This window comes from Oryza sativa, chromosome 2 (assembly GCF_034140825.1).
Source record: "Oryza sativa Japonica Group chromosome 2, ASM3414082v1".
Lineage (NCBI taxonomy): Eukaryota > Viridiplantae > Streptophyta > Magnoliopsida > Poales > Poaceae > Oryza > Oryza sativa.
In genome coordinates this window covers 10,147,489-10,160,161 of record NC_089036.1, presented here as the reverse complement: position 1 = coordinate 10,160,161, position 12,673 = coordinate 10,147,489, and the positions used below count along the sequence as shown (strand labels likewise).

Genomic DNA, 12,673 nt, shown 5'->3' with positions numbered 1-12,673 from the left:
TGCTCAAAAATGATACCTACTTAGCGCGCCACGTTAGCGGTTAGACGCGGTCAAGAGCCGATTAGACTGACGGTGGTACATTAAGCCAAGTTTATAGACCTAAACGTGTATTTTTAAGTTTACGGCTCTAAGTGATACCACCCTATAACTTTTAAGGACCGGCAATATGTACTTTACTCCAAATCAATTAACCAATTCGTTATTTGACAAAGGATACCGACCAACAGTTGAGTAAACTACCAGTGGCTGCTTCCTTTGACGAGCTGGATGCCCCAGCTCACATCCTCGCAGCGCCGGATGTACGGCACCGCCTTGCCTATGTCCTCGTAGTTCCTCCTCGCCGCGCAGTCGTAGTACGACGGCGAGTGGAAGCACGGCTCCGGCGACGCCGCCCGCACGCACGGCGGCTCCGGCACCTCCGTCGCGGGCTCCTTATCCCACACAGGCCGCCTCGGCATGAGCCACGGCCGCTCCCCGGCGAGCCCCTGCGCGTCGTAGCCAAAGGTGGAGAAGCCGGTGGTGAGCAGCGCGTCTCAGGTGCTGAGCAGGTACATCTCGCTCAGCGCCCTCATGTCGTGCGCCGTGTCGCCCATCCGCTGCCACCCCTCGTGGCTCGGCTGGTGCACGCCGCCGCCGCCGCCGAGCTCGTCGCGGATCCTGTCCGAGTACCACGAGTTCAGCGACGTCACGAGCACGGCCTGGTCCGACGACGACGTGTTCGTCGTCGTCCCTGCGGTTGGGAACGGGATGAGCTTCTCCCTGCGTGCGCAGGAGAGGACCTGGTCGAGCACCACCTGCGACACCGGCGGCGTCTCCTCGTGGTACACGCGAATCTGTATGCCGACGAGGTGGCCGGCGCCGGCGAGGTGGTCGCGGTGGTAGGCCGTGATGGCGTGCCAGACGGCGTTGGCCGGGTGGAGGAGGTAGCGGCTGAGGTGGTGGAACACGGCGTCCTTCTCCGGGAACATCCGCTCGAGCTCGCCACGGAGCGACGGCACGAGGAAGAGCCCCGGGACGAGGTAGCTGTCCGTCTTCATCAGCAGCCACGGCGTGCCACGGAGGAGGCGCTGCTGCTCGTCGCAGTAGAACAGCTTGTCGTGGTAGTCGGCGCCGCCGTCGAGGTGGAGGTACACGTACGGCGGCGGCCGGCCCGACCACGACGACGTGCCATTCCCGCCGGCGTCGACGGAGACGGCGTTGCTCTTCAGCAAGGTCCCGAGGCTCTCCCTGGATTTACCGTCGAGGTCCCGGAGGCGCCGGAGCGGGAACCGCCGGCCGCCGGGGTGAATCCACGTCGTCCCCGGGAAGGGCTCGCAGAAGAGGGCGTCGACGTCGCCGTTGTACGGCGCGACGAGGAGCGCGCGCTCGGTGAGGACGGCGTACAGGAAGGCGGAGATGATGGGGATGACGCGGTTACCTAGCCCGCGGTCGTAGACGATGGATACGACATAGCGGCAGTCGTCGTCGTCGCCATCAGCAGCGATGGCGCCATCGCCGGACTTGGGCTGCCGGAGCGCCTTCTCGTACGGCGCCGTGCCGGGGCCGCACCGCACCTGGAGCGCCTCGTGGCTGCGGAGCTTGGCGACGAGGTAGGGGGAAGGCTTGTGCGCCGGCGAACTCGTACCGGCTCCGGCATGATTGCCAGCTGAACGCGGCGGAGAGGAGGTCGCCGAGGAGCTGGTCGCCGGTGAGGTTCGAGTTCGAAGGAGGCGCGTCCTCTAAACCTGAATAATCAGCAGAAGAAGCTGAACGTTGGTTGAATGAATTATTTCATTTTTTTAGACTGTAATACCACATGTTTTTGGCCAATTATTTCTCCAGGCACAAGTTTCCTGTGGAACACATGAATTTCTCAAGATTTCCATACGATTTTCGCATTAATCAATTCGATACTGGAACCTGAAAAATTCAAAGGTTCGAAACGTTTGTCTCGATTGTCCAATGGCACTGGCCATTGTGGCAGAGGAGCTGCTTCCGGTTCCGAAAGTCAAAAGAGACCTTAGGGTCTCCTCGGATGCACATAGGAATTTCACAAAATTTATATATAGTCCCCCTAATTTTAAATATATGGCGTTGTTGATCTTTGAACAAAACTTTAGTCCATTCGTTTTATTCACAATTATACGTAAAAAAAATATATGTCATGTCTAAAATAACTTTAATAAACAAAGTCACAATAATATAAATGTTAAATATATATGTCGATGGGCGGTGCCCAATACGTCCAAATATGGGAACCTAGTGTTCTGTGATGGGGATCTAAGGTTTATTTAGGTTCAGGTTTTCAAAGGATAATAACCCTAGTCTTACCACCCCCATATAGCAACTTTGGTGTACCTGGGAGCCCACATTTTTTTTCCAACCCCCTTTCGGAAAACCCCTGCTCCTTATATACAAGTGGAAGCCTACCTGGCTCATGAGAAAAAGTAGAGGATACTATCTATGACTGCCTATACCTTAGTGCAACCTTTGATTGGTGCGTAACTAATAAGCCAACTGGCGAGACCCATCCTAACCCTGCTGGAGACTCCTAGAATGGTTCTCACCCATGGCTTGCAAGGGTGACGCGTGCTTGGTCCAACACGTCGCTAGGTAGGTACCCCTTGATGACTCTGAGAGCCCCTAGGTGTCAGCTACTGAGTAGTGACGCGGTGAACGGTTCTGATCTATTCGCACTACCACGCGACAGCTGATCGGGTAGCTGATCCAAGCTTGCCTCCATGGTGGGCTACCCCAGTCAACCTCCGGGTAGGCAGCCTATCTTTCTCTTAATTCTTGTTTAGACATATGGCATAGCCGAGGGTGGATGTCGGGACAGAGAGATATGATATACCAAATCTTTTTTATTTTAGTCTCTTCGTCTTACAGCACAACATGCTTGATTAATATTGGTTGTAGTTGTACTAATGAGACATGTAGGTGGCGCGGTCTACCCACCCCAAGGTGTGGAACCCATAGGACTTCTATAGGCCTTTCTTCGCACAACCCTTAGCATGTGAGATCAATACACTGTTATAAAACCAGCCCCGAAATCGACATCGGTAGCTAAACGCGGAAGAAAATGCCATAGGAGATCCAAATATGATGACGACAACGAGACACGATATTTGATAACGGAGTTCAGCCGTAGCCTACATATCCAGGGCACTGATTACGGGCGCTCCTCCTCGATCCAACATATACAGCGTATCAGAGTTACAACATCGACTCATGGCCGGTCGCCGCCGGCAACCGCTCCCTCTCGCTATGCTAAGTCACCATGCGATTACAACAGGCACGCCCCTCTATTTATGAGAGATCCTAGGATAGAGTCTGACTCTTACTTTAGTCCTTATACCTATTACAACTCCAAGTTCTAAACTGTAACAGACTTTGTACACATATTCGACAGAAACTCTAACATTCTGTGATGGGGATCTTCAAGGTCACATGGGTTGATGTGACGGGGGAGATTATTGGATTTAGTTGCACATCGGTAATTGATGATGGGGGAGCATGACTTAAAAGGTGGAGGCAGTCATCACTCATAAGACTAGTACTTTGGGTTGTGTAGGTCTAGAACCTAAAGTTGTTGCTCCGATTGGACCTGTGGTGGAGTAGGTCCAATGTGATATAGGTGGCCTACGTTTGGTGGGCCGGGCTGCGCACTGTAACACACACCATGTGGTGGGTCTAGGTACGTCTGATGTGCTCGCTTCATCCTATAAGCGTTCCAATTGGCCAGCACTCGAGCCAGTCTCCACGCTTTGGATCCCGAGCAGAAGCATCACGAGTGACGACTGCCCAGGATGGCTGCCACGCGGCTTAGTCATACAGCGCCACGCGTCTATCTCTAGCGAGCTCCTTAGAGCAAGTATAATGGAAGGCTGAATGCTGAGATGGATGAGAGAGGAGAGGAGAAAAGAGGGGATTTATAGACTGTAAAGTTCTATACAGTCAATTGTTGACTGTATTATTAGCTTTGCTCTTAGCTCCCTTCTCCCTTCTTATAAATGGGCCATGTTTCTACTTTTTCTGGAAGACCGGGTGAGTGGGCCTAACGCCTTGACTTTCACCCTAGCTTTGCATATAGTGTGGGACACCATATTTGTGATGCTGACAACGTAGTTTTCTTTAATAGATGAATGTTCAAACATCAAGGTACCTTACAGTTTTCTTTAGTATAGTTTGTGGGTCAAGTTAGTTCCATGTAATCTCATTGTCACTACTAGAGAGAACAATTTTCTGTACGAGAACCCCTATAGGTTGCAAGCGGACCGTGATTGACGGCGTCTGCAAAAATCGATCTCTATTTTCACATGCAGTTCCTTAAGAGCCCCGCATGCAAAAATCTATTTTCGTATGCGGATTTCTTAAGTGGCGGTGTGCAAAAATGAGCCTATTTTTATGTACGGTACTCTCAAGGGACCGCATACAAAAATAGGTTTTCGCATGCGGATCTCTTAAGTGGTCCACATGCAAAAATAACTACTCCACAAATTTTTTTTCTCCTCTCTATTTTTCCTCTCAGGCACTTCAAAATTTTCACCTCCTCTCCTCCCTCTTCCTCTCCTTACATTATTTTCACCCCTCCTCTCATTATTTTCACCCATCATCTCCCCTCTCTCTCTCCTGTCCTCCCCTCTCTTCCTCCGTGTCGGCGACTGGCGGGTAGGCGGCGCGCGGGAGGTGAACCACTTCCTCCACCGCCGGTAGCCGGCTCGGCGCCCTCGGGTGGCGCCGCTGCCGACGAAGAGGCAGCCGGGACCGAGCGAGTGGGAGGCGCGGCCACCTCCTCCACCGTCGGGCGACTCCACCTCCCCCTTCACTGCCTCCTTCCTACACGGTTCCGGCCGCCGCTTCGCCTCCCACGCGCGTGGATCCAGCTGCGGCACGGCAGATCTACCACGGTGGCGAGCAACGGCCGGTTCGACGACCTTGGGCTCCACCTCCTCCACCGCTGGGTGGCTCCACCGCCTCCCTCCTGCATGGATTTGGCAACGACGCAGCGGATTTGGCGACAATGGGAGGCACAGCACCAGGCGGCGGCGGATCTGGCGTGGGCGACGGTGGGCTCGGCCTCCGGCAGCTAGCGCCGGCGAAAAAGTGGGTGGGCACCGGAGCTAGGGTCTAGGGTTTGGTTTTTTTTTGCTATTTTCTTTTTTATTATTTTTTTATGTTTGTATGTGATCGATATAAGCACCGTATGCATAAATTGGATTTTTGCATACGGATGCTCCACCCGCATGATAAAATCACTATTTTCGCAGACTTTTTGGTGCAAACATGCGACTCAACCGCGTGAAATTAAAAATGATTTTTTAGTAATGTGTATTTAAATTTTAGACAATGTTGTTTCTTCATGGCAACTTACTCGTATTTTCTTCTCATCGTAACACACGGATACTTTGCTAGTCAAATAATACATAAAATGTACGCCTGGAGTTCCTTATAATTTGATAAACAATCATGTCAAACGATATTAATTAACTTTAATCATCTAAAGGATTACACCTTGGAAAAGGGAAAACTAAAACAGAGAAACTACTACCGTAATTGATCAAGAAATGAGTATTCATCTCTAATAATCAGCTTAATTAACTGTCTCACGTGCACCAGCTATCAAATCCGTCTACTAATCGGTCCATGATGGCCAGTGGTTCCACCCAAATATGTGTGCTGGTTGTGGGTTAACGGGGATAGTGTTTTTATCTCTCGAGGACATCCCCTCGTTGCTTGCATGTTATCTGAATAGTGATAAAAGAATTTAAAAAAAAATAATAATATAGATTAATATAAAATATTTCGTTCCACAAACATGCCAGTTAAAATTTTACTCCTACATGTTATAACAAAAATTATAAATATAATTGCGAATGTGTATAATAACTAGCTAGTTTTAGTTTAATTTGTTTTTTTAGAAATTATATAAGTCTAATTTTTTATTGTATGTCTGTGAAGTGATATATTTATCTTAAGAGATGAAAATCCATATTCGGTTAATATAATGGCTGTTTGATGGCATTTTTGCAGCGGCTAGAACGATGAACCTGATAGCCATGATCATTAGGTATATGTGAGGCCAGCTAGCTCTCCATTTTATGTGTGCATGCGCCATGCAAATATAGAAATACACACTGTACCCAATCTATACTTGTCAATTAGTGTATATATGCGTGTGTATACTGAATCAAGAGCAAGCTATGTCAGTCGGCCGGTGAAGCAACTACGTACATCCATGCATGCATGCATGCATGGCAGTACACAAATATATGGTGTTTGATTAAGGGTGAGGTGATTAATGGGCTTAATTAAGAAATTTAATGCGCCTGCCCCTGGGCTTAGCCCATATCAGTGAATGATACAATCGCGGCGTATTATACATATCCGCAGTTTTGATTTATCGGCTAGATGAGTTTACTTATCGATCAAATTAGAGAGATAAGCTGGGGTTTCAATTTATCTGAACAACTTCTACTCACGCGTGCGGAAGAGATAAAACCAGATGAATTAAGAGATAACCAACAAATCAATTGATTTTATCTCTATAACAAACTTGATCGAGTTAGTTACTTCGCGCGAGCGCTGGCGAGGCGCTTATCACCGGACTGTGGCCCAGCAGCAGAGAAACAGAGCGAATTACAAATCAAGTTTATCTCTATTGATTGTTTCTTATCTACAGAAATAATGACGAAGGAATCGCCACCCAGCTGCGCACGCGCGGGCGGCTGGGCCTCCATCTCCCTGATGCTCCAGAAGTTAACAAAGCTCACATATTTGACGCCGGGAGAGGCTAAGAGATAAAATGAAGGATATGAACAAATAACAAACTGATCGATCAAGCCTTATCTGCAACGAATTTGACGCGGAGAAAACGGCGCGCGGACGCAGCGAGCACCGACCTCAGGCCCCTATATAAGGCGTCGACCCCTGGGTAGCCAGGGGGATTCACGAACTCATCCACACATTCATTCACCAACGCATCCAGTACCCACAAGCCATCCATCATCAACGCATCTGCGCGCCCATCGATCAACACACAACGCAGCTATCCATCCTCGACGCAACCATCCATCCTCGACGCAGCCATCCCTCGTCATCAACACATCCATCATCCAGCACCGGAGCAACAGCGCGCGCGCGGCCGGAGCACACCGGCGGTGGCGAGCGGCTTTGGACGAACCGGCGTCCGGCAGGGGAGCACGAGGAGGGAGATGGAATCGACGGTCTTCCAAGGTAAAATTAATTAAGATCAGTTTCCTTCTTATTTCATATGCAACACGTACATACGCATGCATGGAGAGGCATCAACTAGAGTATGGAGGAGCACACTCGTGCGGCCGCGTCGGTGTGCGCTGGTGTTATGGCACCGGATGACGGCAGCGGCTATCGATCTGCGTCAACAAATATCGCCCGGTTACATATTAGATCGGCGACCGGTGGCCGGTGGCACTCCGTGTAGGCGACGACGGCTATCGGCGACCGGCGGCCGGCGGCACTCCGTGCAGGCGACGACGACTATCGATCTGCGTCAACAAATATCGCCGGCCGGTTACAGATCAGATCGGCGACCGGCGGCCGGCAGTCTCACATCGCATGATCGGATCGGTGATCGGCGACTGACGCGTGATGGCAGCACCCAAAGACGACGGAAGACCGTTGGCCTTACATACACACGTCGCACGGCGGCGTGGCAGCAACAACAGGAGGAAGGACGACGGGAGGACGGCGAGCCAGTGCTGTTGGATGGCAACAAGCTAGCTAATGCATGTTGATTAAGTTAATTATTATTGTGGCAACATGGCCAACCAATCGGAAGACGACACATCATCAAAGTGCTATAGTGCCATGCAACAAGTCATGTTCATTCTTGTCCTTCTCAACGGGGTGCTAGATGTGATTAAATCCAGCTATTACATGCGCTGATCATCTCCAACAGTTCCTGATTCTCCTCTGATCTAATCTCGACGCAACTGTTGTAACGTCAAGTCGTTCAAGTTACGCAACTCCATGCATGTTTTCACCAACAATCTACATCGACATGTTGTTCAAGACCGACGAGGCAAAACGACGGAGGACGGGCGAAGCCGATGCGAAGGCTACGCTACCAACACCAGCGCACGAACCGATGAGGCCGTGGATCGCTGCCAGCGCTCACACATACACATCTACATCATCATCACAACCATGCATGGAGAACGCGAAGCGAAGACGACGAGACGACCACAAACAGCTTAATCGAAGGTTCTTTTGCAGGCTTAGACCTGCGAAGGTAATTAACTGGGAGCTTCTCGAAACCCTAGGAACTAGGAGACCACATCGCACAAGTCAGATCATATATATTACATTGGGAATTTATATTTATGATCTTTTAAGATTAATAAAGAGTATGTTCCCTATATTTTGTTTACATTGTGTATTTAGGTACACTGGCACGTCCGCACATATATGTATATCTAAACATAGAGATCTCATATGTTATTTTCCACTTTAAACAATGGCAAGTCGTTTTGCTGTGGTCAAGTCAACCCCTTCCGGCCGGCTAGCTAACGGCATTAACTATTACCAGACAATTTGCATAGCTTAATTTTCTGAGCTAACGATTTTGTGGTCCTATTACTAGTTGGCATCTAAGTTACCACTCCTTTTATTTGTGTGAGATTTACTATAATAAGTAATCTTAAACGAAGAGAATATAGTACGAGTTATGACTACTACGGCTGAATTTTTTTACTGGTCCATATACTCTATCAGGTTCGTATGGCCAGTATGTCTCCTATCCATTGTATGGTCAGTTATGGATGTGCAATAGTGTCATGTACAGTACCAACGATTGCTAACAGTGCATGATGACTTAGCTAGCTACAGAAAATTTGCATGCATATATATGTTGGTCTGATCGATGAGGTAATATATGCACAGTATGCGTACGTTTTGAGTAGATAGTTAATTATTAGCTAGATATATAGTCCTAGTTAATTACTTTAATTTGTACAAGATAAGTATGTATGGATTTATATATCAGCAGTTCTGCACTTGAACTTGTGGATTAATTATTTCCCCCTTGCTTTTAAATCTTAATAAAGAATTTTTTTTACGAGTTACGAGCATATATTTACACACTTAGAAGAAAACTTTCTAAGATAGTATATAATTAAGCACACGTTGGAAATTAAGCTTTCAGGAGACCTAATTAAGCTCAGAAGAAAAGAGATCGAGCAAGATATAGCTAGAGAGTTAATTAAAAATGAATCTAGCTAGCTATTAGGGACCACTTGAATTAATTAATTATCAGCTAATTACCTCGTGTGGCAGTAGTAGTGGTGAATAAAGAGGACGGCATCTCGTCGTAGTCGCCCCGGGCGTAGTAGGAGAGCACGACGGCGGCGATCAGCACGGCCGCCGCCACGCTCGCCGCCCTCACGGCCTTCCTCCCCGTGCCACAGCCGCTCAACAAAGGCAGCCGCCGCCACCATGGCACCGCCTTCACGGCGACCTCCGTCGTCGACGCCGGCGAGGACGACGGCACGCCGTCGCCGACCTCCGCGTCCATGCGAGCTAGGCACAGCTAGAGCTACCTCTTCGTCGATCAAATATATAGCATAGGTGTATTGAGAGAAAGCTAGGAGCTTAGGAGTATTAGCTAAGGTGTGATCAGCTTGGTTATTTGATGTATACGTTCGATCTTAATTACTGAAGCTTCCTAGAAGTAGCAGATTGACCGTGCTATATTCCTAGCAGCTCAAAGTATTCCACGTAATATCATTATCATATACTACCTTTTCCCATAATACTTTGTATTTCTAGGATTTAAATTTGTTTCAAAATAATTTTCACAACATAGTATTAACCACTTCCCATTCAAAATTTTTCCTATTCTACCCTCAACTACCTTCACACTCTTACCTATACACCATTTAGGTCCTATTTGTTTCATCTTAAGATTATTATAATCTAGATTATTAAATCAGATTACTCTAAGCTGGATTATAATAAGCTGACTATAGAATAAACTGTGAGTTGTTTGTTTTTCTAGATTATTAGAGGCATCTAAAGGTAGTGGGTCTTTAGCCACTTAATAATCTAGAAAAAGCTCCTCTAAAGAAGATTATTGGATTATACTAATCTAGCATAATAATCTACTTGTTTGTTTCAGCTTACTTCTAATAATCCAGGTTATAATAATTCTAAGCTGAATCAAACAGGTCTTAATAAGGGACACCATAGTTTTTTTTTTCAAACCTTAAAATATAATAAACAATCAATCTTAACTGCTTAAAAAATTCATAACTTTTTGATCGACACATCCCGATTCGTCCGTCGTTTGTGTACGTCCGTGTCATGCGAGTGTCTTCCCCCGTCTTCTTCGCGCGGTCAGTTTCCGCGGCACGCATACACCACGCAACAGGTCGAGAGTGATCAAGCCCACAAGTCGTCCGTCTGCATCATCTGTGAGTTTGATTCACACGACCGTGACGCAACGCAGTTCCCGCACGGCCCGGTTCCGATTCCTACCCGGCGATATCACAAGGGAACCAAAATCCACCGGATCGATTTCGATTTCGTTGGGCTTGACAAAAATTGGATGAGGGGAAACGAAGAGGAGATCGAGGGGATTCTGATTTCGCATCCAATTTGAAAGGAGAAACGGTGGAGAAGCTGGATTTGAGATGGGATCGATTTCGGCACTGTGCGAGAAAGGAATCTGGTCAGGTCCGGAGGAAGACGATAAAGCTGGGCCAGTGGGCCCGACGTGCCAGTCAGAGAAAGGGAGGAGGCAACCCATTGAAGGGTCGAACGCATATGTTGGGCCGAGGTGACGAGGATACTAGGTCCTGACCTTCTGATAGGTATTGATAACTCTGGATTTGGTGAAAACTTAACACAAACGATCCGGCTTCCGATCAACACGATCCGAACCGTGCAATCGTAGCACCACGTCTCCTCGTTGACCTTACCGAGAAGTCTAATCCTTACATGTAAATCGAAGAATACAAACAAAAACAAGATAGATTACAACACAATTGCATATGAATGATTAAGCACTCGAATTTAGGGTTCCACAAACCAATCTAGCGGTGAAACTGCAATGGCAGAAATAATCTAAGTAAAATCCGACTCTAAACGATGACGGCTACTGAATAAAAATGATTAGGGACGTCCTAGGGTTGCTCTAGGGCGCACACTCCCTTGAGCTTAGCACACGACACAATTATAAGGCCCAAGACCCAAATTAGATTCGGACTGGATGAGATATGTGGCTTGTTTTGCAAAATCATGATAGCTCGGTGGGAATTTTGACGTGGGACCAAAACCATATGAAAATTAACTACATAAGCTTTCCATCAAGTAATCATAGGCCCCGAGATTTCTTCTAGATCAGAGCCTAGGTACATTTGAAGTTGATGTTATCCGGATGCCCGAATCCGAATCCGAATCCGAATCCAAAACGTGTAGAACTTTATTTCTTGTCTTCTATGTACTAAAAATGACATGCTGAGAAAGAAGTAGACTTGGAGAAGGTCTTGGTTTGGTCCCCAATCAACTTCTTTGACCATACATGCATTCCTTATACATGCTCGGTCTCTTTTCCTTCACCCAAGCAAGTTTCTCTACAAACAAAAACAAACGAAACTCATTGTGTAGCAATGTTTGTTCAAATATATAACAAGTAAATTTAATATAGAACATATGCACCTTTGGTTGATGAATACGTAAGATAGTGATGGTCATATCCGAGCTAGTTGTGTCCTCATCACGAGGAGGAGAAGTACATAAGGGTGGCCCAAATGGATGGAAAAAGGGAGAGGAGAGAAGTGGGTTTGCACGTGAAAAAAAAAGACGAATCTTAATCGAATATCCCAAATCTTGGAATATGTCTATTTGCCTCCCTCATCTCTTACCCTTAGTCGAATCATATCCCTCAACTGCAAAATCGGGTATAACACCTCCCCCAACTTCAACAACCAATTCAAATTGACTCCTTCGGTGGTTTTAAAAACTTTTTTTTTCTAACGTGACAGTTTGACTTGCTCCAAGCTGGTGTACTGACGTAGCAGCCTAGTCATCAAAACAATTGAAAATAGAAATAGGTCCCACATATAAGTGATAGGATGTAAATAAAAAAACATTGGGGTCCAGTTGTCAGCCGCACTCATTCCTTCTTCAATCTGTATGCGCCGCAAGCCGCACTGCCACACCTTGATGCATCCCCTAGCGTCGCCGCCGCCGAAGGAAGGCGAGGGGTCTACTGTGGCGGCTGAAAGTAGATGGCAATGGCGACGACGACGGCCACCGCCATCGCACATGTCACAAGTTGCAGTCGATATAGCGATGAGATGAGGTGAAGGTCGCTGATATGTGGGTCCACCTGCCACCGCCACCAAAAACCTAAATAGCACAAAAATATCTTACGTAGCGTATGAAAGATGGTTTACATTAAAAAAACAATAAAAAAGATTTTATATTGCATATAACAGATAGGCTGTATTTTCAAAAAAAAATAAAAGAAAACTTGAAACTTATATACAAACTTTCATGTTGTGTAAGGATACCATAAAACAATTTTCATTTTTTTGAAATTTTTAATTAGATAAATGAATTGTTAAGTTTGTATGTCTATATGGGTATTTTGGGATTTTTAAAAATAAAGCGCAATCCAATGACATATTGTTGAAGGTATATTGTAGAAAGA

General features: G+C 47.0%; 1 protein-coding gene across 1 annotated transcript; it reads right to left on the bottom strand.

Annotated features, from left to right (window-relative positions):
* Nucleotides 1-153: 153 nt before the first annotated feature.
* LOC9267083 (galactoside 2-alpha-L-fucosyltransferase) lies at nt 154-9,664 on the bottom strand. Its single transcript, XM_066307237.1, is given in 3 exon segments — nt 154-1,608; nt 1,610-1,724; nt 9,283-9,664. Coding segments are annotated over 3 exon segments (1,737 nt in total). The 5' UTR covers nt 9,533-9,664; the 3' UTR covers nt 154-236.
* Nucleotides 9,665-12,673: the final 3,009 nt, after the last annotated feature.